General features: G+C 55.5%; 9 protein-coding genes across 9 annotated transcripts; 4 read left to right on the forward strand and 5 right to left on the reverse strand.

Annotated features, from left to right (window-relative positions):
* Positions 1–280: 280 nt before the first annotated feature.
* Positions 281–1207, forward strand: NMRAL1-5 (NmrA-like family domain-containing protein 1; the record flags this gene model as incomplete). The annotated part of the gene is made up of 1 exon (XM_037321069.1): positions 281–1207. One exon carries the CDS (start codon positions 281–283, stop codon positions 1205–1207), a length of 927 nt encoding a protein of 308 aa, XP_037182003.1.
* A 111-nt stretch (positions 1208–1318) lies between these two features.
* Positions 1319–2410, reverse strand: CGCA056_v005819 (uncharacterized protein; the record flags this gene model as incomplete). The annotated part of the gene is made up of 1 exon (XM_037321070.1): positions 1319–2410. One exon carries the CDS (start codon positions 2408–2410, stop codon positions 1319–1321), a length of 1092 nt encoding a protein of 363 aa, XP_037182002.1.
* Positions 2411–2757: 347 nt separating this feature from the next.
* On the reverse strand, positions 2758–4344 carry ITP1-6 (Itaconate transport protein; the record flags this gene model as incomplete). The annotated part of the gene is made up of 1 exon (XM_037321071.1): positions 2758–4344. One exon carries the CDS (start codon positions 4342–4344, stop codon positions 2758–2760), a length of 1587 nt encoding a protein of 528 aa, XP_037182205.1.
* Positions 4345–6260: 1916 nt separating this feature from the next.
* Positions 6261–7159, reverse strand: TPK3 (Thiamine pyrophosphokinase 3; the record flags this gene model as incomplete). The annotated part of the gene is made up of 3 exons (XM_037321072.1): positions 6261–6821; positions 6871–6965; positions 7018–7159. 3 exons carry the CDS (start codon positions 7157–7159, stop codon positions 6261–6263), a joined length of 798 nt encoding a protein of 265 aa, XP_037181371.1.
* A 580-nt stretch (positions 7160–7739) lies between these two features.
* Positions 7740–8814, forward strand: MIA40 (Mitochondrial intermembrane space import and assembly protein 40; the record flags this gene model as incomplete). Its single annotated transcript, XM_037321073.1, has 3 exons — positions 7740–7944; positions 8013–8376; positions 8436–8814. 3 exons carry the CDS (start codon positions 7740–7742, stop codon positions 8812–8814), a joined length of 948 nt encoding a protein of 315 aa, XP_037181110.1.
* Positions 8815–9106: 292 nt separating this feature from the next.
* On the forward strand, positions 9107–10703 carry CGCA056_v005823 (uncharacterized protein; the record flags this gene model as incomplete). The annotated part of the gene is made up of 4 exons (XM_037321074.1): positions 9107–9110; positions 10012–10061; positions 10169–10602; positions 10673–10703. 4 exons carry the CDS (start codon positions 9107–9109, stop codon positions 10701–10703), a joined length of 519 nt encoding a protein of 172 aa, XP_037182194.1.
* Positions 10704–11630: 927 nt separating this feature from the next.
* Positions 11631–12975, reverse strand: LIMYB (L10-interacting MYB domain-containing protein; the record flags this gene model as incomplete). Its single annotated transcript, XM_037321075.1, has 2 exons — positions 11631–12491; positions 12604–12975. The coding sequence occupies 2 exons, from the start codon at positions 12973–12975 to the stop codon at positions 11631–11633; spliced, it is 1233 nt and encodes a 410-aa protein (XP_037180533.1).
* A 6755-nt stretch (positions 12976–19730) lies between these two features.
* Positions 19731–21161, forward strand: CGCA056_v005825 (putative aspergillopepsin A-like aspartic endopeptidase; the record flags this gene model as incomplete). Its single annotated transcript, XM_037321076.1, has 2 exons — positions 19731–20931; positions 20995–21161. The coding sequence occupies 2 exons, from the start codon at positions 19731–19733 to the stop codon at positions 21159–21161; spliced, it is 1368 nt and encodes a 455-aa protein (XP_037181317.1).
* Positions 21162–21589: 428 nt separating this feature from the next.
* egt-2 (Hercynylcysteine sulfoxide lyase) lies at positions 21590–23038 on the reverse strand (the record flags this gene model as incomplete). Its single annotated transcript, XM_037321077.1, has 2 exons — positions 21590–22854; positions 22927–23038. 2 exons carry the CDS (start codon positions 23036–23038, stop codon positions 21590–21592), a joined length of 1377 nt encoding a protein of 458 aa, XP_037181108.1.
* Between the last annotated feature and the right edge of the window lie 2981 nt (positions 23039–26019).

Below are 26019 nucleotides of genomic sequence, written 5' to 3' on the forward strand. Positions count from 1 at the left end.
GGCGGCCTCCTACAATATGTTCTCCGCGGCGTGGCTCCGCGGATCATCCTGTCGGTCGCCCGTCGTGGCCGACAACATAAGTCCCTTCGGCGCAAAGCCGCCAAGGGTATGTAAGCTGGATATCGACCACGTGAGATGACAAGAACTGATCTCTGAAATGTGGTATATAGAACTTTGGTAAAACTACGATGACGGAAACAGATCGTCCAGTTTCATCAAAGCTACCTGGGCATCCGAGAGTCACACTCAATCCACGTCCACGTCAATAGACACTATCATCATGTCTCAACAAACCATCTTCGTCAGCGGTGCAACAGGAACAGTCGGCGGCGCAGTTGCTCATAACCTCCTCAAAGCCAACATCGCCGTCCATGCCCTCGTTCGTGATCCCGACTCGCCAGCCGCCAGAGCCCTCGCAGATCTCGGCGCACGTCTCACCAAAGGCGGCTACGACGATGATGTGCCCCTCAAGGAGGCGATGAAGAACGTCAACGGCGCCTTTCTCAACCTGATGCCCGACTTCATCGACCACACCTGGGAGCTCCGCACCGCGAAGCGAATCATGACAGCTGCCAAAGAGACCGGCGCCGTCCACTTCATCTACAGCAGCGGTTTCGCCGTTCAGGCACCCGAGAAGTTGGAGCACTGTGACCCAGGCAGCTTTGTTTCCATGGTTCTCCATTCGAAGCAGTCCATCGAGAAGACGGTTCGAGAGGCTGGCTTCGAGTACTGGACCATCTTGCGGCCGGGAAGCTTCTCATCGAACTACCTCCTTCCCCAGGCTGCCCCTTTTCCGGACTTGATTAACAAGGGAAGATTCGCAAATGCTTTCAAACCGACCTCCAAAATACCGACTCTGGACCCCTATGACATTGGGAGGTTTGCTCTGGCAGCCTATCGCGATCCTACGAGATTCAATCGCCAGGAAATTCCCCTGTCATCGGAGATGCTGACGGTGGATGAGATCATGGCGAAGCTGTCCAAGACCAGTGGAAAGGACATACGGGCGGTCTTCTTGACGGAAGAGGAGATCGACTCCCAGAAGGCTGGGAATCCTTTCATTGCTGGGCAGCTGGCCGCTCGCGACATGGACCAGTTCGCGGATGAGGAAAACACTCGAAGTTGGGGTATTACTATGACTACTTTTGATGAATTCCTTGAGCGGGAGAGAGAAAGAATCCTACAGACCTATGCCCAGCTTGCCTGAGCTTTGTCATTGAAGTCTCAAAGAAAGCGGATCTCATGTATCGAAGGAAAGAAAAGCGCCAGGTGAACCTTTGCAAGAACCTCGTTCAGTCTTTAGTGGCGATAAACAATGTCAAGGATACATCTCCAGAATCTTCCCCTTGTCTCCGTGCATTTCGCCCCATTTCGCGGTACCTTCGGCCAATGCCTCTACCAGCGCGGAGTCATACTGCTTCCCATTCTCTGCCCAACCGACCTTGACAGTTCTCCAAGTCAACCAGTCCTGCGCTAGAACGCCCTCCGGAGCCCGAAACAGCCCCACGGCGACGTTGAAGAGTCTGTCACCATCGACCAGAGCGCGTTCTGGTCCGCTGTAGAAGGCCAGTACCGAGGCGCCACAGACTCCGCAAAAGGAACGAGACACCTTCTCCGTCGACTGGAACATCTTCGAGGTCCCGAGTGTGAGGTCCTCTGGGATCTGGGGCGTGATGCACGATTGGGGTACGAACGCCCAGCCGGTGATGTGGGCGCCTGTCTGGAGCCTGCAGTCACCGCAAGTGTCTGTTCCAGCCACCCATTTGTTCGGTTCCGTGGGCGAGATCCAGTCCTTGTACGATTCGACGCCGGCTGATGGTCTTGAGACGGTGAAAGACACCCCTCCGCAGTGGCATTGAGCTCGAAGCACTTCCTTGCCGTCGTCTCCAACTTCAGGTCTGCGAAGTTTGAGCTTCGTATCTGGCTTCGGATTCCAGACTTTCAACTCCTTGCCAGCAATACTTGGGAGCCAGTCGTAGAGCCCCCCTCCCAGCGCCGGGTGCGTGTTGACATGCTGCCTAATATCCCATACCGCGGGAACGTCGTCCTTGTTGGCGTCGAAGATGGATGCAGAAATGACCCAGTCGTCGTCTTCAATGCCTTGATCTCCAATGTGGCAGCTGCAGGTGCTGCAGAAGTAGCGCGTGCTTGCCGCAGAGGCGTGGCGGTAGGCGGTCAGGGCCGAGAGCGAGGACGGTGAGATGAATGACGGGGCGACGCCGGATGGGAGTGGTGCGTGGAAAATGCAGAGTGTGCCGTGGGTGTAGCGGCAGATGCTGCAGTGGCATAAATGGACTTTGAGCGGGAGGGACGAGTCCGGGACGGTGATTGTGAAGTGGATGGCTTTGCAGTAGCACTGGGCTGTGAGCGTCTTGCTCCCGTTTGGGTGAGTGTCCTGATCTTTCTCCATGGTGTACGTGAGATGACTGGAGGATTCGTAAGTGGGAGTGAGATGGGAAGTCGATTTTGTGATGAGTTGAATTTGAAGATGAATGAAGCGGTGGGCTGAGGGGAGGTTGGCCGTGGCGCGCTGACTGCCAAGTTCTCGTTTCAACCCCGCGATTCTGGTGTCAACGGCAGGGCGTACAGGCAGCAGCGAGATGTAGAACCAGTCACTCAAACACAGGCCCCAGGAAAATCATGCTACGGGGCGGGGTTGAAAATTCGGCGAGATCTTGCATTGGTCAAATTTCTATATAAATGTCTCGGGTATCATGCTACGTATCATAAATGCAATCAGTGGTGGTATCACAATTCTCAAGCAGTGCCTTTCTTCTTCAGCTCCTTCTCCTTTGCTGCCTTGCGCCATTTGACTCCCCAGTACATGACGGCTAGCAAAGACGGGCTAAACACGACATAAAGGAGAGCCAGGAGTGTGAAAGCCCAGCCAACTCCCATTCCGTTGATCATGGGCAAGATGGCAGCGGTCGCAGCGGCGCCCAGCAGGCATCTAGTGAAGTTGTTTGCCGCCGTAGCTGTGCCTGCTTTGCCTGGGTGAATGTCGACGATGAGAGTGTTGGTGGTGTTGTTAAAGCCGATCATTCCGACTCCAAAGAGGAAGAGGAGTACGCAGGGAACTGCTACCGGCGCACCAACCTGGAGAACCCATCCCCAAATCAAGAGCAGAATCGAGCTGAAGAACAGCAAAGGCAGGCCTATCTCGAGGCGAGCCTTCTCAATGGGAAAATCAGACAGGTCCTGCTGACGAGACTTATCGTACGGGATGCCCAGGCGCCTACAGTGCCGACGGTAGTTCCAGTTGATAAGGGGTCCAACGACGAACCCCGCGACAACAGACCCTCCAGCCAACGGCAGGTACATGAGCCCAACTTTCAAGCTGTCAAAGCCGTACAGCTGCGCGAATTGGGTTGGCATGGAAGCGGCGATGGCATAGAAACCGGCGAAAACGATGGCGCTGAAGCCCAAAAGAAGGCCCATTTCCTTGTGAAAGAGAAGCATGAGGGAGGCGAAAGGGTTGATCTTGAACGAAAGGGATGGTCTTGCGGTGTTCGATGTTCCTCCAGTTGTCGTTCTAGTTATTTCGTCGCCGCGAGTCCTCTTAGATCTGAGGTAGTCCTTCAATAGCTGGTAGCCGGTGCGGTACAGTCGCGGGGGTCGAGCGGAGCCGTCATCCACAATTCTTCGACAGGTTTCTGGGAAGAAGAGTAGCAGGGCAATGAAGAATACGCCGGAGAGGATGGCCAGAAACCAGAATATGGCCCGCCAACCCAGGAACTGGGTCAGGATGCCACCGAGGACTGGGCCAAGCGCAGGCGCAAGAACGATTGGAACGACGGTTATTCCAATGTATTGACCCCTCTCTGCGCTTGTCACGACGTCTGCAACGACAGCGGAGGCGAGTGCAACTGTGCTACTCGAGCCGGCCGACTGTAAACACCGGACGACGAGCAGAGAGGCGTAGTTCTGTGACAAGGCGAGGCCGATATTGGCGGCGATGTAAACGACGAAGCAGATGACATAGGCTGGTCGTCTGCCGCTATTGTCGGCTAGCGAACCGATGAACATGGGTACAATACCCTGGAAGATCATGTAGGTCGTAAGGGTGAGGTTCATGTCAGAGTCAGAGACGTTGAAATCCTCGGCCAGAACCGTGAGGGCGGGCAGGTAAATCTGAGCGGTGAAAGGAGAGAAGAAGGCGGCCAAACAGGCACCTAGCACGATGAAACGTTTCTCCCATGTCGTGTAAATGGAGTATCGTGGAGGTTGCTCTGGTTGCTCTGAAGGCGGTGCTGCTGTGGCCTCAACATCTTCCAGATCCGACTTTGTCGAGCCGGTGGGCGGTACTGACTTCTCGGAGGGCACTGGGCTTGATGGTCTAGACATCGTGGGTGGGCTGATGGTGGTTTCGCTTCTTCTGTGTGCCAAGGGGATGGACCGTGGAGAGTGGGTTGAAGTCCAATTATAGTCGCATCGTTGTCCGGCAATAGGACTTTAGGAGATTGTGGAAAAAATGGCATATGAGGCTAAGAATCTCGCTAAACAGCGACGGCGATGAGATAATGGATCATCGCCTCGCGTGGCCTATTGTTGGTCAGTATGGGCGGCATCACTATCGAGCGACACTGCATCTCGGTACCGAGTCGGCGACCGCCTGCGGAATCCTGTGGCCATAATGGAGACGGTATTCTCCACGGCGGTATCACGTTGGCGGGCCATTCTGGGGTTAAGCTTCTGGTTCCTGAATGCGCCGGCGCTTGCTTTCTTTTGTACCGGGCGAGGCTGATGGTAAGTCCGATTTCGTCAAGCTGTGATCAAGATGCAATCATGAAGAGTCACCGGTGCTCGTGAAGCTACTAGCGGTCCGCCATCGGCGAATACGTAAGAGCACTTCGGTCGAAATGCTGGTTCGCAGCGCATTCCATGTAAGCACGCATGATGCAAGTCGAAAAGAACTGACCACAGGTGCTAGAAAGAGCAAATGAACAAGTGGATGTCGATATAGGAACCGTCAGTATGTACGATGCTGGAAACAAGGTATCAAAGGTAACCGTCGCGATTGCCTTCCGGGAAGGACCGTGCATCCCGCATCGTGTGTGTACTGCTTCCACACGGCTTCTTGCACTGGGCTGCCTCTTCTTCCGAATTGGAAGGCGGTGACGTGTTTTCCTGGGCGTCTCCCTTGCCCGAGAAGCCACTTGTTGTAAGTAGATTGAGCTCCAGCTTGTCGTCGGCAAGGCAAAGGGGAGCTGCGCATTCGAACACCTTTCGCTCCAACCACAAGTCTAGTCCTTGATCTTTCTTCGATTTTTGCAGAAGCTCGCCTAGACAAGTCGCCTCGCGCAAACTGAAACAGTATGGTTAGTCGGGACCCTAAGCACCTGTTTTGCGCCTGCACTGCTAACTGTTAGCTGCAGAACGTCCAGTACAACTCGGCCCTGCGCCAAAGCAAGGCCATCCGCAAAGATCTTGAGAAGCTCTCCGACTCCGCAGCCCAAGCCGTCGCCCTGACCCCATCCGAGATCGGCAACGTCTCTGCATCCCTCGCCTCCTTCTCCAAGACCATCGACGAGTACAACCAGCTTGCGCGCCAGGAGCTCGTCCCCAAGAAGCAAGAAGAGGCCTTCGAGCGTGTCAAGCGGTTTCGCGACGACCTGGCCGACTTCCGATCCCAAGTCGACGACCTCAAAAAGGCGCGCGAAGATGCCGTCCACAGCAACAACCGAGGCGAGCTACTGGGCCGTCGAGCCTATGTCACTTCGACACCAGAGAACCCCTACGCCAACGTCAACAAGTCGTCCTCGTTCCACAGCAGAGGCGCTTCAACAGGAGGCCAGATTGGTGGTTTGAGTATGGGTGGAAACGATGTCACGAGAGAGCAGCACGCGCTGCGGGAGCAGAACTTCTTTGCGCAGACAAATTCAGCACTGGATGAGTACATTGCTCGCGGCCAGGCTGTCCTCGGCGACCTTGGAACACAGCGCGAGATGCTCAAGAACACCCAAAAGAGGCTATACTCAGTCGGCAATACGCTGGGCATCTCCGGTGACACTATCCGCATGATCGAGCGCCGTGCGAAGGAGGACAAGTGGATTTTCTGGGCTGGCGTCATCGTCTTCTTCCTCTTCTGCTGGCTGGTCCTACACTTCCTGCGATAATTCGTTTGTTTCTTCATTACGTGGCGTTGGGGGCGGCGATCAAAAGTCCGCGACATCTCAGGGCATTTAGGGGGGCATGGCGTCTGGTGTCGGTGGCCGAGTATTCAGAAACACCGTGTACAGCAAGCGACAGTCGACGTTGGTTTATTCTATTCCCGCGAGGGCAATCGTGAAAAGCACAGTCTCTGTTGTCCCGATCTTGACCACCTTCGTCTCGGGTAGCACATGGTTGCTGGTGCTCATATGGCCTCCAAACTTGGTTTCCCAGTCCACAACATCCCACTCGAGCCCCTCGGTGGTGATGTAGCTCGTTCCTCCAATGGGAATGATGCCGACATGTTTTCCAAAGACGTCCTCGCCGCCCTCCCGCACTTTAATGCTGTGGATTCCTGGCTTCAGCAGGAAGGTCAAGCTCTGGCCGGACACCAAGTACATCTTGCCCTCATCATACCCCGGTCCTGGCTGCGAGAGATATAGCTGGTGTACCTGACTGAGGCCCTGGTCCACTCGGCCGCCGAGACCTCCAAGGGCAACAATGTCGACGTTGGGGTGTTGTGATCTGATCCAACGAATAGACTTGCCGAAGTCTGTCGAAATCTGGTCGGGCATATGCACGATCTGGGCGGGCTTTTCCAAATTGGTGTAGAAGTCTTTGGCCACAGGATCTAACGAGTCCAAGTCTCCGATAATGGCGTCAAGATTGGCCTGCAGCGATTAGAACGGCGCACTTCGGCATTCAGAGGTTCAAACGAACATAAGGAGTGGTCTGCGACTGCGACTGCGACTGTGTCGCTTTGCTCAGATCAAGAAGTCGATTCGCTCCGCCGTCCGCAGCAACTCTTACGATGGCTACGAAAGGCGTCAGTATTCCGCGTGAAAAATATCAGATACCAAATCGTACCATTCTGCCACAACAAATCAAGTACCGGGGTCTGCTTCAGTGGCTGGTTGAGCACAATGAGAGCAAATGCAGCAGGCTCGGTATCGGGCTGCCTGTCTCGCAGAAATGCAATGGGGCGCCACTCGAAGCTCGGCGATGACATCTTGTGAAGTTACTCGTCTACCCCGCCAAACGACAGCAAGTCGAGCTTCTATGTACAAATATTCCACCTGCACAGGTAGCCAAAATAGTCCGAAAAGAAAGTCAGTCAGAACCAAGCATCACAGGTGGCCTAGAACAATTTGAATGAAGAATAAAAATGTTCCCCTCAGCTGTATCACCAACGTCTACAAGGGGTTATCTTTTGACAGACAGCTGCGTGCGGGATATGTAGATGTCATTTGCAGAGCACCAAAAAAGGAATCAACTGCATAAAGTGACCCAACCGACTTGATGACCAGTAGAAATGCTTGAATGACCCCGATTTTTCCTCTGATTTCTTTTTTTCCTGCTGGGCCGTCCGATCGGCCGAAGCCAGCCAGGTGCAAGGGTGCAGATTGCGCCGCGTAAACCCCGGCAGAACCCGAAATCGAAGCTTCAATTTTCTTTCCGAATCTGTAGATTACCAACCAGTCTATCGGCTCCTCGACCGCGCCCTCCGCGAATCTAATTACCTTGCCTCTTCCCCTTTGTCTTCTTACCCCGTCTTTGGTTTCTTTGGTCCCTGGTTTTCAGCATTCACAATGTATCGCAGCGCTGTCCGCACGACGCCCCGCGCCTTGAGCGCCGCCCGCCAATCCGCAATTCGCGCAGCCCCTCGCCGATTCGCCTCGACAGCACCCGCCGACAAGCCCCGGACATGGAAGAGCTCGGCGTTGAGATGGGGTGCCGCCTTTGGTGCGCTCTACTGGTACAACACCAGCCCAGTCTTCGCCGAGGAGCCCGTCGGTACGTCTGGCATCACAGTCCTTCTACAAACGCAAGGGATACATGATTAACTCTGTCCGCGACACCAGCCCGCACGATTCCCGCGCCCTCCCAGTTTTCCGATGCCGACCTGACCACCGTTGACGCCATCGTCGAAGAGAAGCGCAAGCGCGCGATTGTGAAGGCGGAGCAGCCCAAGCCCGCTCCTGCGGCCGACAACGCACAGGCGATTCAGACCGAGGGCGAGCCGGCGCCCGGTTCTCCCGAGGCCCTGGAGGCGGAGGCCGACCAGCAGGGTGCTTTCAACCCCGAGACGGGCGAGATCAACTGGGACTGCCCGTGCCTCGGCGGCATGGCCGACGGACCCTGTGGCGAGGAGTTCAAGGCTGCCTTCAGCTGCTTCGTCTACTCCAAGGAGGAGCCCAAGGGCATGGACTGCATTGAGAAGTTCCAGTACGTTTACATGAATCCACATGGTTATGGTTTGTTACGGATATGCTAACTATCTGTAGGGGAATGCAGACGTGTTTCCGCAAGTACCCCGACGTCTACGGTGCTGAGCTTGCCGACGACGAGGAAGGTCCCGCCCCCGACGATGCCCAGCCCACTCTCGACGCCAACGCCGATGCTTCCATTCCGCCCGCCGCCGAAGAGAAGAAGGAGGCTCCCAAGGAGGCCAAGCAGGAAGCACCCAAGGAGACGAAGACCGAGGCCCCCAAGGCCGAGATCAAGAGCGACTCGGAGATCAAGAAGGTCGAGATCAAGTCCGAGCCCGAGAAGAAGGAGACGGAGAAGAAGACCAAGCCCAAGAAGGCTGTCAAGGTCGACAGCGTTGACCTCACCAAGTCCAACACCGCGGCGACGGATGCCACTGCGGCGAACGACAACTAAACAAAAACCAAAACATCTCCACACCTTTTTTACCATTGTAGAAATCCATGCACGTGGACGGCAGGGATTAGATGCGGACATCGACGAGGAAAGATGTGGACGCAGCAAAAGAGGCAGCTAATGACGAGCATGACGGGAAAATCCGGGCATATTCTGCGTGTACCATAATCGTGTACAAAGTGTATCAGTAGGAACCAACAACCACGCAAAACCACAACCAAGAACAATAGACATACACACACACACACATCTCCAAAGATGTTTTCCTTTTGTCTGAAAGTAGTATGTCAATATGTGTCATTTATGCGACTAGGTGGGTGGTCTTGTGGGTGGGAATAGCCTCACATCGCCCAGCAACGAACACGACAGCATGACTCTTTCATCTCCTTCTGGGCCCATCAGCCCTGAGCCTGGGTAGCAGCACGAACAACACTGCAAACCTCTGTTATTAATGGGCACCCGTCCACCCAATCCCACGCGGGCCCCCATCCTTACAAGGCCCGCTGCATGACAGCGTTCCTGGCCGTTTCCCGGCTTGTTCCCCGGGTCTAGGCCGAACACCCCCATCGCAGAGTGGAGGTATGACGTTGTGATTGGCCGGGAGGTGCACCAGAGTGAGGTGTCCCAAGCTCCCGAGCCGCATACGTCATTGGTCTCCAAGGTTTCCCACGCGCCAACCAAGATCAAGGAAAGCTCGAATCTGTGAGGGGGAGTGAAATTGTACCTTACCTGCACCTGATGACTTGGCCGTGACCAGCTCACGGTGCAGCTGAGGAGGTGGTTTGACCACCACCTCACTTACCGCATCTAGGTACCTACACTACTGCGTCCCTACCTACCTGCCAACCAACCTGACGACCTGACGACCCGCCCTGGTGCGCCATCATTTTACCGCGCCTATTGCCCTTGGCTTCGCAATTTTCCCTCCCCCTCCCGATTCTCGACTTTTCCCTCCTCTTCTCCCGGTTTTCTCCTTCACATGACAGCCACCTCTTAAAAGGCACCTCCCATCATCCATCCCACGTCATTTGCCAGCCTATCACACCTTTTTTCCTCTCGCACACCACCACCACATTCGAAGCTTGCTCCCTCACATCCAACCTCCATCTCTTCAGCTTCATCCCGCACCAGTAATACACAAGTAGGTTTCTTTGTTGCCGTCAAGCGACTTCTCGTGTGTACTAACAGGCAATGCAGTGTCGTACGCCGCCGCTGCAGCCAAGGGCCCCAAGCAGACTCCCGAGGAGGTACGTTGCGAGATCGCGTGATGCTCCTTTTCTCTCCTCCAATGTTTACAATGACGCAAAACCGTACAACATGAACAAAACCCCCCAACTAACTCCCTCTCCTCCAGGCTGCCGCCCCTCAACCCCCTGAAGTCGCCGTCACCGACTCCGCCGCCTCCACCTCCTCCCTCGTCGACGTCGACATGCCGAGCGTACACACCGTCCCCAATGACTTCCTCGAGCAGGAGATCCAGACCGATACCCAGGCCGACCGCCGCGACCGCGAGGAGAAGGCCCGCGCCGAGGCCGACCTCGCCAAGAAGAAGGCCGCCAGCAAGGCCCGCAGGGCCGACTCCTGGCTGAAGCGTCAGTTCGCCAGCCTCAGCGACGGCAGCGCCAGCGCCCTCGTCGTCTCCAACCTTGTTGGCGTCGTCGGCCTGAGCGCGTTCCTCGGATACAAGGCGTGGGGTCTCTACGAGCGCGGCCGTCTGTCGTGGCAGAGCGTCGGCCTCGGCCTGGGCATCTTGGGTGTTGTCGGTCTTGGCGAGGGCGTTCTCGGAAAGTAAGTCGCTGACCCCTCGTTTTTCCCCATGGAGTGATGAAGATCCGATACTGACTACCTTACCTTACAGCTACCTCTACAAGACCAAGGGCAAGAAATGAAGACAAGTCTGTTGTAATGACACTTGGACTTTTGCGGATGGCTTGGAACTCTTATAATTCTACTCATGGGCATGACATGATTGCAGCGCGGACTCGGGCGCGGGGCGAATTTTAACGGTCTTTGACGATATACACGACGTGGAAAGGCTCTCCGCTATGTATGTACTTGGCGTTCAGGGCGAATACGGACACACATGATACTCCTCACCATCTCAACTGAGCTGTCCCACACCAGAAAACATTGCTCGCTTGAATGACTTGCATCTAGGCTCACACACACAGTGTCTTCCCATCCAACCCATCATCCCCATCCCAGTCTACTACTCAAATGAGTCATACCCGAGGCTCACTAGTTTCACAGCATCGTTCCGGATTACTTGCCCACATTTTCAATATCGACAATAAGTATTGAATATACTATAATAGAAAAAAAGGAGACCTGACCTGCCTCACTCTCTTACTCTCCATCTCGGCCCGATAATTTCGCCTCCGCTGCTCATCGCTGGTAGTGGTGGTAGTAATATCGTAGAATCGTACGAGACAACAAAAAAAGTAAGGTGTCGCGAAAGCTCAACATCCCAGTCGCTATGCCGTTTGGTTGCTAACTCCTCCAGCCCCAGTTTGAACCTGCCACCCCAGACCGGACACCAAAGAACGCCCTCGCACTTCTGTCAACTTGCGCTTGATCCAGCCTTTCCATCTTGTTCAAAGTGCCCCCAAAAAAGCCTTTGCTAGCCTAGCCTGCCTTTAAAGCCCTGTGCCCCCTGCTGACCATCGCGTACGAGAGGGTCGTCTTAACATCGAAACGCCGTGTCACCACGAATCCTACACTGACGGATCAAGGCTCTTTCGTTTACTCGGCCTTCACCGCCTGCTGTTCTTCTTTTTTCTTCGTCACACTCCCCCTCTTTTCTGCCCTGTCCCCCCTCATGCGTTGGGTCGGTTGTTGTGCAGCTCTCTCAGTCGCTTCACCCAGTGGTTGCGCAGCGGCGGAGGCATCTTGCAGAAGATCATGGCCTTGTTGTCATCTGTGAGAGCCTTCTCTGCAATCTTAAGCTGGAGATCCATATCCTCATCGGAAAAGTCACGGAAGAAAATATCGATGGCTTGCTCGGGATATCTGGTTGGGCCCCGGATGGCGTCGGCGATCTTGACCAGCCCATCCTCGAGTAGCTGCTTGCCAACATTCATCATCGAGGCCGTCGTCGCGTCCAGGTTGCTTGCAGACGATGACGCCGAGGCGGAGGCCTGGGCGGGGTTGGCATAGCCAGAAATGCGGCGCCGCTTCTCCACCGGCTGCGCCGTGGGGTGGCCCATTTGCGCCGTCGGGGCCTTGTCGGTTGTCGGGGCATGTTGGGGGAATCGCTTGCGTCCCGTCGCCGTCTCCTCGGGTGGCGTGAGGGCGCTGGTGCCTGCGATGTGCGTCCTAGGCGGGATGGTCGTGGATGTGGGTCTTTGTTGTGGTTGCTGTGTTTGCTGTTGGGGTATCATGGGCTGGTGGATGTTTGCTGCGGGGGTTTGGCTGACGGAGCCGCGGGAATGCGCCGGCTGTTGGTTCACGCCGGACTGGGAAGGCGGGCGATATGGCGGGTCGACCTGGAGATCCAGGACGGCGGTACCCGGCATATCCGGGTCCTCGGAGCCCTGGATCACGTCGGGTCCTTTGCGCTTCGGCTTCATGATGCGCTTCGGAGCGCCACCGGAACCGACGACATCCGGATAAAGGATTTCCATGTACTGCTCATGCTCGAAGGGGCGCCCTCGTAGTGCGCGCGACAACGGCTCTTTCTACGGCAGACGGTCAGCGATAAGGCCCAATGTCAGAAGAGGAGGTCAAGAACAGCCGGACGGCAGGGGGGGCAGGTGCTGAGGAAGCGCGCGCGCGCGCGTGTCGACTCACCTCGATGTGCGCTTTCCAGGCCTCCTCGGAGGCGGTGACAGTTCTCGTGGTCGGGTTGTAGAGGAACTCGGGGTCTTCGCGCAAGCCGCGCCAGAGGCGAAACTTTTTGCGCGCGTTATCGGACTTGTTTACGAGATGGCTCTTTGTGGGGTATGCGCCATGTTTCTCGCGCAAGGCGGTAGCAGCGCGATCCCAGGCATCGGACTTGAAAGAGTGGTTCTCGCGAAGGCCCAGCTGGACGGAGTCGCAGAGGGAGCGGAAGAAGGTGGCCTCGTAGGCGGGAGTCCAGCTGAAGCGCGGTGCGCGCTTGTCGCGATCACCTCCGGCGGCGCCGGATGGGCCGTCAGGGCCGGTGAACTCGTCGTCCGACATTGAGGCCTTTTGAAGGGAGAGCGACGGGAGGGCGTCGACGATGAGTCGGGGAGAGGTGGAGGGACAGCTCGGGGTCTAGTGGCCCCAGAGATGTCGACGGGAACGGATGATATCGATAGGATGGCAGTGGGAAAATGGATCCGGGTGTCTTGGACCCTGAACGGCGATGTGGCCGTGTGCCGGGTTCGGAGATTGAGGAGTCGCTGAACGGGGGGGGGGGGCACAACGGTGGGCGACGTTTGACGTGAGCAAGACACACCGAGACCGACGACAGAACGGTCAAGTCTCGACGGTGAGGTGCGGTACGGATGGTCAAGTCGAAGGTCAGACAGGACCAGTAGGTAATTGTGTGGATGGATGGAGGGACGGTGGATTGGGGGTGTGGGTGCGGTGCGGTGCGGTGCGTGGCGGTACACGCCGTGTGTGGGCGTGGACGGGACGTGACGAGTTGAGTGGGCGTGTGACCCGACCGTAGGTGGTCCCCTCAGCAAAAAGTAGGTAGCAGGTAGGTAGCTACCACCGTTGGATATCCGTAGGGAGGGACGAATAGGTACGGTATCCGTACGGATAGTGTTCGTCGAGGTTTGCGCGGGAAGCGAAGCGAAGCGAAACGAGCGGGCGGGCGGGCAGCAGGCAGGCGTTGGAGCGAGCGAGCGTTGCGCGTGGGGAAGAACAGCGTGCGAAACGAACAACGACGGACCTCTCTCTCGTTTGGCTGGCTGCAGATGCCGCTGCGTTGGCTAAGGCATGGATGTAGAACGGTGCGGATAGATTTCTGCCAAAAATGCGCAAGTCGATGCCTACATTAGGCGGGCAGATTGGAATGGAGCGGGCAAGCAAGCAACAAATCAACGAGGCTGGCGGTTGGCGGGCTGGAGGAGTAGCTGAACTGTGAACTGTGAACCTACGGATCCATAGGTCCACAGGTGGTACCTACCTTCCTTACGGGCTACGGATAGGTTCTGCTGCCGCTGCTGCCCAGTGCCCCGCCTTACGTCCGGGTCCGGGAGAGGAGACCTCATCTGAGGTAGGTAGGTAGGCACCTAAGGTCAGGTAGAGGGCGGCACTCACCAGTCATGGACCACCTCACACAGTCTGGCGCGAGTCGGGCGCAAGTCACGCCTTCCCTCTCAGTGGTTCCTTCCCTTGGGCTGCAGCGGGTGGGCCAGTCACAGTCAGTCAGTCACACACAAAAGTGACCTAAGAGGGCCCGAACGGGGTTGGTTGGTTGGGACTCGGTCCAGAACCAGTCATGTGTCTGGACCCTCCCTCGGATGCTGGATGGTCCCCGTTTCTCGCCAGACTGACGTGCCCTCTGATTGGCTGTTGCAGGGTTTCTTTCCCGCTTTCCGCGCGAACCGAGCTTCATCCGTGGCACGGGCCAGATCACGTGGGGGCCAAGGCCCTGATTGGGATGCAACATTGGCAGTAATGTTTGTCATCCGGTGCACAGACCACACCCAATGGCTCTTGCTGCCTGAGGTGTCTGGAGAGGACCATCCAGGTGTCGTGCTGTGTGGCGGTGCTTCGGACCTTTCTTTCCACTTGCCACAATGAGGCTGACGCTGTCCCTCCTCCTCCATCCCCCGGTGCCGAGGTGCTCCCCTTCCCCTCCGCATCCCCAGAGGTCACATTTCCAGCGTTTGACCGGTACATCGCCTCCGCCTGCCCTGTCCTCACTGCCGGCTTGGCAGAAACACCAAGACAGATCGCTCAAACATATCGCAGACGTCTTATTACACTCATTCACTTTCCACCAGCCACAGGCACCGCACCTAGTAATGTGGGTGCTGACCTGCAAGCCCGTTTCCTCCCGCCTGCTTTTTTATCCTTTCCACTTTAACGACCTGTCCTGCATGTCTGCATGTCAGTCAAGCTTTTCTTGTCGTCACCCCCGCCTAGGTCAATCGAGACGCAAATGGCCAAGAGAAGGAAGCTTCAAGGACCGTTGGTTTCCACCATTGGAGGCTGGTCGGTCGTGGTCCCCTGAGTTGGATCCCTCGTCGCCCTGCAGATGATCACCATCGCCAAGCGATCGCAGTCGCAGTCGCTCGCAGTCGGGGTCGCAGTCCGCCGGAGCCGCATCAGCCATATGCCTCACGTCACCACCTCACATGCTCCAACGACAGGTAATTAAGCAGCGACATCCTCGGGCTTTATAGAATACATCGGATTTCCGAACACGAGATTGCCAAAAACTGCCACAACCGGTGCCACCCAACGACCGGTCGGTTCTCTGCATGTCGCTGACTCTCTTCCCCTCCTCTCGCGACACCGAAAGATACCCCCGACTACGCCCAGTGACCTGCCTGCCAAGTTGCCAAGCGATTCGGTCTCTTGAGTAAGTCCGGCCTTACTAACGTTCGAACGACAAACGACCGAATTACTCGATAAGAGCCTCCGCGGCAGCCACCCACCACGCCTCCAACCATCAGCACATATAACGACATCATCGTTCAATGACTCTCCGAGCCTAAAGCCGAGGCGAGCCTGGCTGGCCCTTGAACGTCCTCCACATTCGCCTTTTTTTAGGTTGGGTTTTAGAGTTGCTTCCTCCGACATGACAACCTACGCGTACTGATCCCAAGGCACGCGGCTGTTCAGATGATGGCGACCGGCGAGCCCACTTCTGACTTACAGAGACACCCAAATTACGGTTGATCTCATCTTGTCCAATGCCTGCCGCAGGGTCCGGTTTCTGCGCAACGTGACGGGCCAACCTTATAGTCGCCTGTCTTGCCCTACGGAGCACAGGTTCACTATGCCATTGCCAATTGCGCGCATGACATGGGCCGGAGTCCTTGAACATGGCAGCGAAGCAAGGCAAGGCATGGCTCATGCAGACCTTGCCTATGGAAGATGAGATATTATTTCCTTTCCTTTCCAGTGGTTCCATCTGGTGGCCCTTGATCGTCCCTGAGATGGGGCGCTGCGCTGAATAGCAGGTTGCAACAGCGTCGAATGTTTTGAGGCGAAGCGCATCAGATCCAGAATCAGCCCGCCGCCGTCGTCACAAATATGAATTGGGAACAGACATCGGTTGGCCATTCGAGGTTCCATCCTCAGCCCAGCCGCGTTTCTCGAGAACAAACAGAATTGCAAATCGTGTTGCAAGGCCATCACGTCTCTGACACCTCAAACCCAGTCAACCGAGAGCACATTACTCTGCGGTGTGGTGTGTGGGCAGGGCATGCCCATGTTGGAGGCGTTCATAGTTTGTCATCCTTCTTGGCTGCGGCGCAAACATGCAGCCGCACAACTTGACAGTGTCGTGCTCTCCCTCTACTAAGCATCCCTTTCTCGGTGGCTGCGGCTCAGAGTTCTGCCTTCAGTCAGTCAGTCATCGGCAGACTCAGCAACTGCACTTCAAAGTCAGCAGCCACCTCATATTTCGCGTGCCTATTTGTTCTATCATTCGCACACCCACGAGGCCCCATGCATGTCGCTGCCCGGGCGCATGTGCCGCTCGGAACATTCGGACGGCTCGGAAGGGCGAAGTGACTGGGATTCCGCCGCACAGCGCTGTCTCAGAATGTTCAGTGGACCGTTTCAGGGCCTGTCAGCCTGTCCACTTGGGGACGTCGACCAGAGAGGGACACACACAGTACCTCCCCACCCGGCCTGGCCGCGGCCTCCAACTAGGCGTTGCCATTGCATCCATGTTGGATGATGTGGATAATGGATTTGCATCTCTGCTGCAGCAGCACCATCAACCGCCCGCGAACTTGGAGAGACCCAGACGCCTCTGGCCACCATCGACCGATTGGGTCTCGCTGCACCTGGTGCCGTCTCCGAAGGGACCCTCACCCAGGGCTACGACGACGCTGCTTCCAAACGTTCCAAACGATGGCCGAAGAGGCCGTTTATCCGGGTCCTGCGTCAGCAGACTGTCAGTGAGTTGCCGAGTTGCCTGTCCCTTTCATGTCGCCTCTCCTGAAGCTCCCTGTCCAAGACAAAAGACCATTCAAGGGGTTTCTTCTCAGGAGACGACGGTCGCCGCAAGAAGATGAGAACGGGACTCGATGATGGGGACACGGCTCAAAGGGAGGGCTCAACTCGTGAACTCAGGAGGAGCCCACCAACCTGGACGGTAGCTTGACACAAGTCGTGCTGCTCCAAGCGCCTGTCACCTGGCTTGCCTGTATGGTGCTGGCAATCGAGTGGCTGCATGGCATGGCTGGCGGGTTGCGAGAACGACGATGCTTCCCAGAGGCTGTGCTGTGCCTGGCGTGACCTGGGAACAGAGCCCCGAGTTCCCGCAAACACTGACAGTTTTGGCTTTCATGTTCAGCAGCGACGCTCGTTTCCTTTTCGTCCGATTCACGAATACCACTCAAGTATTTGGTAGTCGGGACCTAAAAATGTTCGGTATCCCCCTTCCGCAACACCAAAAGCTTAGCACGCCAAGCGTATGGGGGCGTGGATAGATCGCCCTTGGCGACCCAGGCGCGCAAGTCTTGGCTTTCGCCCTCCATCGCTGTTTGCCCATGCCCAGCCAAACCCAGCCAGGCACCATGAGGCTTTTGTTAGCGGCGGGAGAGCAACCATGGGGATCGCTGAAACGCCAAGCGGAAACAACTGCGAAGGCTGTAATTGAACCAACCGACCATCTCAGCCAAGAAGGCCAATGACGAGATTAATCCGGGATACCGTCTGGATGGGAATCTTCCGTCGAACGCGCCCATCTGTCGCCGCTCTCCCGCGCTCGATCCCCTTCCCCTGCTGCGACTGGAAACTGACGTACGCTGTGTCCACCCCCGTCGCAGAAAACTGCCTCTCCTCTCTCATTTGCCTTTTCGTTTCCAACCGCCAAGGGAACTTGGCTGGACTGCCTTTCCAGTCGCAGTCGCATCGACAAGTGGAAACCCGGTTCGTCCTCACCAGCAGGAGGGATGCCCGTTCCAATACGCAGCGCCAAGAATAGCATCAATACCGCTTTTTCTCCCCTACCTCCCTCCTTCCGCGTTCCTCGTCGGATATCCGCCGCCGTCCGCCTTTGTCGGTGTTTTATCTGAAGAAAAGAAAAGCAGCCCAAAGTCGACTTAAGCACGCACCTGCGAGGCAGGCATCCAGCATCCATCCAATTCGACATCTCAGTCAATTAATTGGAATAAAGCCTGTGGAGACCCTCGTGGGACACATCTATCTGTTACGTCGTCTAAATGCTTAGCCTCGCTTACCTGGACTAAGGTCAAGGTCAGGCTTCTGGATCCCTTGATCCAGAACAACAACAACACCAGCGACTCTGCTCGGCTCGCCGACGCCGCTCGGTGGAGAACACGGGGTCAGGAACTTGTCTGGCCATCTGCAGCAGGGCTGGAGAAAATGCAACGGCCCGGCTAGCAGATCCCGAGTGCTTGATTTCTCCTACGCCACGGCGCTTGTGATCTCTCGAGCAGCACGCTAGCCTACTTGCCCACGCCTACGCAATCAATCTAGCATTGCAAGGCTTAGTTTAGGTCTAACAACGGCGCTGGCTCCGAGGATTTGATGTTGACAGGCGCCTCGCTTTCGTCTTACCGTCGCTCTTTTCCCCGGCGCCCATCTAATCCGCGGTGTTGCCTTCATCCTACCTTCACCGGAGGAGATGAGTACAGAGGAAGAGGGGCCGGGATCACGTCGCCAAGCCAATCTGCCAAAGCATCAACGCTTAATTGGTTCGAACTGAGCTAAATGAGACCTCAACTGACAAACGGCCTCCACGGTCTCGCAGACTTTAACATCCGAAGCACCAACATTCCTTGGCAACTCAGACCTTCCAACGGTTCACAACCAAAGAGAAAGCGAGCGCAAGTACAACCGCGTCGTGTTAGTGAGTAGGAAGACGCATGCCTAGAGGCAAACCACACACACACACACACACACACACCTACACACGTCCCTTCTCCCTCCCCCCCTTGCCTTCTCTTACACACCCACGCACACCCTCAACCCACAGCCCCTGCGCTAGTCTCCCGGCACCGATCGACCGGTATCCCTGTTCTGGATCACAGCTTGGCTCACTGTGGGGTAAGGGGACTCCCCTGCTTGCAACCGATCTACTCCTCGACGTATTCGCAGAATTCCAAACATGCTGCCAGATCCACCCCGTTGCCGCAACTCGTGTCTTGGATCCCGACTGGCGGGAGGGACTTCGACCACCGCTGTCTCTGAGATCCTGATCCCAAGCAGACACACACGCGCGCGCACACCCCTTTCGCCTCTTCTCTCTCAGTGTGTTCCTCGCCCCTCCTCCAGTCAGGCCCTCGCAGTAGTTCGACCGGTCCAACACCAGATCCGTTTCCTCCCAGGGCTTGCCCGGCCTGACATGGACGCGCACGCCCTTGTCGACCGGGACAATCTGTGACCAGGGCATCACAACTTGAGACTTGGCCCGCCTGGAGGCTCCAAGCAACGAGCGCACGACGTCGTCGTCCCATTTTTGCAACATGTATAATCCTCGCAACCCATGCCACCCAGTGGCCATCTCTTGAGTTTCCTACTTTGAACATTAACTCGGCCTTTCCACCTCTACTTTTCCTCTTCTTTTCTTTCGTCTTGGGTCACTCTTCTCTTCTTGGCCACTCCCGTCACCAGTTCCATTCATTCGCGAACTCTTAATTTCTCTTTATTCTTGAGGGCTCCTGGTGATAGCCCCTCGTCCTTCCTTGACAACCGCGAGCCGCCTGGTGTGGCCTGTTTCTTCCCTTTTTCTTACACTCCCCCAAGTTTGTAAAGAGTTGTGTCCTGGTGACGGACGATAGACAAGAGACATCATGGAGCCATCTGTATTGCGGACGTTGGTCCTTTTCTTCGGCTTCCTCGCCCTGGCCGACGCCTCCCCGGTCGACAAGCGCAGCACTCTCCAGAAGCGCGGTTCTTTCCTCGTCCCCCGAGTCCCCAACGAGAACTTCCAAGGCCACAATGGACCGAGACAACTGATCAAGGCCTACCGAAAGTACAGCATGCCCATCCCCCAGGGCCTCCTCGACGCCATGGACGCCATGGATGCTCAGGCCGCCGCCAACCCTGCACCGGCAGCCCCCGTCAAGGCGGAAGGCTTCAAGTCTCTCGCCGCGGGCGCGAGCAACCAGACGGCCGCCGCTGGCCAGCCAGGAACCGGACTCACCACCGCCACGCCGATCCGCAACGACGTCGAGTACGTTTCGCCCATCAAGATCGGCGGCCAGGAGGTCAACGTCGACTTCGACTCCGGCTCTTCTGACCTGTGGGTCTTCACATCCATGCTTGATGCCGCCTCCCAACAGGGTCACCAGCTGTACGACCCTTCCAAGAGTACCGGTGGTGCCACCATGATCCAGGGCAGCTCCTTCAGCATCCGCTACGGTGACGGCTCCGGTGCCCAGGGTGTGGTCGGTACTGACCGCGTCGAGATCGGTGGCGCTGTTGTCGAGAAGCAGGCCATCGAGATGGCCACCGCCGTCTCCCAGCAGTTCGTCCGTGATACCGCCAACAACGGTCTCATGGGTCTCGCCTTTTCCAAGCTGAACACCGTCAAGCCTGACAAGCAGAAGACCTTCTTCGACAACGTCATGCCCAGTCTCGCTGAGCCTGTCTTCACTGCCGACCTCCGCAAGAAGGCCGTCGGTGCCTACGAGTTCGGTCGCATTGACAACACCAAGTTCACCGGCCAGATGACCTGGATCCCCGTCAACACCACCAGCGGGTTCTGGCAATTCCCCTCCGAGAAGTTCGCCGTCGGTGGCGGTGCCGTCCAGCAGGGTACCGCTGGTGCTCAGGCCATTGCCGACACCGGAACGACCCTCATCTTGGCCAACCCTCCCATGGTCCAGGCCTACTACTCCCAAGTCCAGGGCGCCCAGAACGACCAGACCGTCGGTGGTGTGACCTTCCCCTGCAACGCTCAGCTTCCCGACCTCATGATGGATATCGGCGGTGTCTACATGGCCCGTGTCAAAGGTAGCGACATCAACTTCGCTCAGGTCGATGCTCAAAGTAAGCTATCCATTTTTCATGCTCTCGGCGTCTTCGCCCGATACTAACCTCGATCCTTCGCAGCTTGCTTCGGTGGACTCCAGGCAACCACTTCCAAGCTCCAGATCTACGGAGACATTATGTTCAAGTCGCAGTTCGTCGCCTTCAACGGTGGCAACATGTCTCTGGGCATGGCGGAGCACATTGTCAACAGCCAACAAGCGGCACCCGCAGCTGGCGCAGCGGCGTAAGCACCTGCCACCGAAAGACACAACACGAGCGAAACCTATCCTCTACCACATCTTCATTTCTCTTTCTCTTTCAAGGCATAAGGATTCACTAGTGATTTCTCCAGGGACATCAACACAAACAACGCCGGCTCGACGACGATGACGTCCGGGAGTGAGCGGAGGGTGGCTGCTACGGGGGGCTTAATAGTCGCTCTCCATGCCATGTTAATCGCAGTGGTCATGAGCGTCTGAGACGACAGCCGAGAAACACCTTTTTTTTTTTTAGCAAATGACAAAAAGACGATGGTAAAGCCCCCATTTTTTGTTTAGCTTAGATGTTCTGGGCTTGTCTAGCCGGCATAGTAAATGAATGGCATCGTGATGAAAATCATACGTCTTGTCTTCTAAATTTTCCCTGTGATGAGATACTTGTGATTAAGATGTGGTGTCTATCCTGATTTGGGCTTGTATTCTTGTTTGCCAACACGGCTGCATAACTCTTTCAATGTATAACCTGCCCACTCAAAGTCTTCCTCGTCAAGGTAGACTTGCGCGCTCAACCGCATGTACCACCGCCCGTTGTGCCAGAATAGAGCGACGAAAGTCTGGTACTCCTGCACCAAAATGTCGACCATCCAGTCGACAATGGGATACGCCAGAAGTTCCGGCACCGTAACCGTGCCGTCCGGCCCGGTCGAAGGGGTCTCGGCATGCTCACTCATCACCATCGGCAGCGCCACGTTGACCAAGCTGCACTTTGTCATCGTGCCCGCCTTGTTATCCATGATGAATGTGCCGAGAATAGCAGCGGCCTTTTTGCCCCCTGCCCTGGCCAGCGTCCACGTGTACTCGATAATCTTGTCCTCTCCGCCGACGCTCTTCCTCCACTCGATGGCATCCTTGACGCACAGATACGGGCTGTTGTCGAGGGTGCCCACGTACCCAAAGTTGGCGACAAAGTGCGACTCGGCGCTCGCGGGCAGCGGGTTGAACCGCAGGGCGCCGGAGCGCGGGACGTAGCCGTGGGATGTCGGCACCGTCGAGGCCATGAGGTGCTGGTTGCGCTCCGGCACATAGAAGACGGCGCTCCCGCGCGGGGCGTGCAGCCACTTGTGGCAGTTTGTGAAGAAGTAGTCCGGGTCGAGGGCCGTCAGGTCGATCGGGATCATGCCGATTCCCTGGGCGCCGTCGACGAGGCTGGTCACGCCCAGCTCGCGGCACGCTGCCGTCATGGCCTCGAAGGGGAAGCGGACTCCCGGGAGGCTGGAGACGACGTCGAACACGCAGAGGCGGGGGCGCTTGCCCGCTGCCTTGCTCGCGGCGACGGCGGCCCGGAATTGGGCGATGATCTCCTCGTCTTCGAGGGGGTACGTCAGGGTGATGCCGCGGTGGGAGACGAGGCCGTTGCGGGTGTCGACGATGTAGTCGATGGTCTTGCCGCAGGCGCCGTAGATTGTGTTGAAGTACAGAATCTCATCGCGGGCGTCGGGGTTCCAGGGGAGATTGCGGAGGACGGTGTTGATGCCGACCGTGGCGTTGGGGACGAATACGACCGTTGAGAGGGGTGCATTGAGGAGGTCCGCAGCGGCTTGACGGGATTCTTTGAGGTGTTCGTTGTAAGTGAAGCGGATGAAGGGGTCAGGACGAGCCTCTGTTTGGTCTTGGTAGGATCGTAGAGCATCTCGGATGTGTCGTGGAATCCCACCGTATGATGCTGAGTGAAGTCAGTCGATGATCTTGCCGATGCAGGTCCGACTAAGTGAGGGGTTGCTGCGTGTGATCTCACCGTGGTTGAGGTTGCGATAGGATGGGTCAATAAGGAACTCTTTGAGAAATGGCTTTCCAAACGTCAGAGATGACGTCTGAACTTCGTCTGCATCTATGATGTATTCGCCCATGGTCGTCTTATCGTGCTGTAATTGAGGATGAAGTTGAGTGGGAGACATGTCAAGCTACCAGGATCTATCCAATGCTGATAAGGTTCTGATGGAACCGGTGCTCAATGTAACGCCCCGAACACTCAAGCTTCTCACAAGTACTTTGAGACAACAAGTAATATAGGTAATTTCATATTATATCGAATGTCTTTATTTTATTGACTCATTCTTGGTGACTCTTCTGTTGAAGGCGCCCTCGGTCGTTATTAGCCGTAGATGAGATGAGCGGACAGCGGACAGCGATGGCCCGCTGGAGTTCAGTGGGGATGTTTGTAGTTCAAGGGCGCGCCCGTGTTCTTCTGAGCAATTGACATCCACATTTGATGAACAAGATGGGAAGTCTAGTGTATGCTGATACCTCATCAATAAAATAAAATAGAAGAAAAAGAAATTTTTTTGTTCTCTGATCTTTGTGTTCTTGAGCAGGCAAATCTATGAGCCTATTTACTTTGCAACGGTCAATTTCCTAGCTCTCGATGCAAGTGGATCACCTGGCATGTCTTGGGTCTTAGTTTCCGCATTCGCCGGGTTTCGCAACGAAGATCGTGGCGGACATAGCTCAGTTGGGAGAGCGTCAGACTGAAGTCAACTTCAATCACTTAATCTGAAGGTCGTGTGTTCAATCCACACTGGCCGCATCTTCAAGTTTTGGTGTTTCAATCAGATGCCTTCAACTTGTCATTTATCTTTTACGACTTGGGATGTTGTGAGTTTTTTTTTTTTTTTTTGCTTCTGAACAAGTAGCATGGTGTATTAACTACCTGATGTAAGAGTCTTTTTGGTCATGCTACTAGGTCCTGAGGAACAGTAGGTCCTTCATTTCAGCAAATCAGTTCAGAGCAAGCAGCCTTTCCAGCAGTAACTAAACTCGTAGGAATCCATCTTTGGAATATGCTACTGGCTCAAGCTGCCGAGAGTTTTCAAGCTACGAAATGACTCTTCCCTAAGTAGAGCAAGTCCCCGTCTCACAAAGACATTTCTTCCCAGAACTGGTGCACTCTGCGCCCTTAGTCCACTTCTTATTTTCGCTACAATACATCTACCATTTGAAAGGTCACACGTTAATGACAACATCTAATATCTCAAATTGCAGTGAAGGGTAAAGTATGCTCTGGGTGACCTACCATATGGCCTCCATTGAACTCGCAAGCGATTTGACCGACTTGAGTGCAGCTTGCGCCATTCGGAACGCCGCACTGGGCCATAGCAGTGGCAGCAAGCCATACCATGGGGAGTACCGTAATCTTCATCTTGAAAATTGTGCGTCAAGTTGATTGATATAGAGTGGGTAGTGAAACAATAGGTTGATGAGTCTGGAAGATACCCTCGGGAATTTCAAGGGGGAGGGAGACTGGGGTTTTATACTTGATCAGGCTGAGCCGCGTCTCCCCTTGAAAAGCGTGAGGAGGGGAATTGACTATAGAATCATCTGTAATAAGGCTTCCTTCCATGATACGTAGCTGGTGGACTGATTCGACTTTGTACAACCTCACAAGGCTTCGACGTTTTGGCCGTAAGATGGTGTGCAGAGACTACTGGCAGCATGAAAATCCTTATAATACTACCACACCAAGGCCATTGGAGACAAATTCGGTACAGACACACATTGGTCGATCTTCTTCGTATTGCTCTGACCCTATATATCAAATTACACTTCACCTAGGTGCTACTTGCATTCGCAACCACATGAGGTTGTGCTACAGTGACCGCGTAATATTGGAGGACATCAGCGGCACCATGAGGCTCTGGGTCTCACAAAGCTTACCTTAGGTAAGAGCTCAATCCCAGGTAGGAAGGTCAGATGCTCACAGGAAGATGTGCACTTTGGCGAGAATCCTGCGTCTAAACCAATAGGTTCCCGTATCTTTTATGGAGAGCCTCCGAAGCGGCGAATGCAACACTCCGAAACTCGTGACTCTAGCCCTTCTCTCTAGTTTGGGTGTTTGTCCCTTCTGGCTTTTATGTCTGTCCACGCTATTCCTAAATTGAGGTGGACGTAATTCCGTCAGACTCCAGATGGGCTTTACAAGTCTGCAATCATTATAAGAGGACATCAGAATACCGTTTGAGGAGCTCAGACTCATCGATATGACTGCGCGGTGAAACGACGGCGTCCAAGATATTAGCTCCATGGTTGGAGATGTGAAAGGTAAGGGTTTGCTATTCGAGGAAATAGTGTTCATATACGACGACAAAGAGAAAAATAGGAGTGACAACAGGATGGATATCGCTCAAGACGTAGGAGACAGTGACACAGTTGAGACGGCAATGTGAATATGAGGAGCAACGAGGTTGACCAAGTCGCGACAAAGCTCAAGTGCCAGTAATTCGTTATTAAGGAGTTAGAGGTAGTCAGTTTAAGACTACAGCATCCAGAAAATAGGCGTTGACAAGGCCATTCATGAATAGTAAACACCCTGATGTTTGTGACTAAGTTTCCCCTTTCGGACTCTCACGAACCCTCAGGCGGAAGTCAACACCCGGCATCGGAATTTCGTGCCATGGAAGGGAGCCAATTGCCACCACACCGCCGGAACCAAGTAATCGACACCCTGATGCGGGGTGTGGTGGTGCGGCGGCCCGGCGTTTAATATGTTTAAGTTGGCAACGTCATTTAACATGCTCCGAGCATGCAATTCACCCGCGGTGACGCGGATTGGACATGTCCTGCAAAGGACCGCCCGATGTTTAACCATAAATGCGGCAGACGGCGTGCTGGGGGCCATTCATTCGCGGGAAATATATTAACTTCCCCTCATATTGAATTGGGTTATTCTCCAAAAATTTCCCCATGTCCCAAGAGATTTTGAATGCAACCCAAGCTCTCTACCGTCAATGTCACATGGGCGAGAACGATCCAACCATCAGGCACAGAGCCGATCTCATACCCCATTCCGCATCGGAGGGGTCATCTGCCGCATGACATGGATACCCTCCCCAGC

Source organism: Colletotrichum aenigma, assembly GCF_013390185.1.
Source record: "Colletotrichum aenigma strain Cg56 chromosome Unknown KSG_Cg56_contig03, whole genome shotgun sequence".
Classification (NCBI taxonomy): Eukaryota; Fungi; Ascomycota; class Sordariomycetes; order Glomerellales; family Glomerellaceae; genus Colletotrichum; species Colletotrichum aenigma.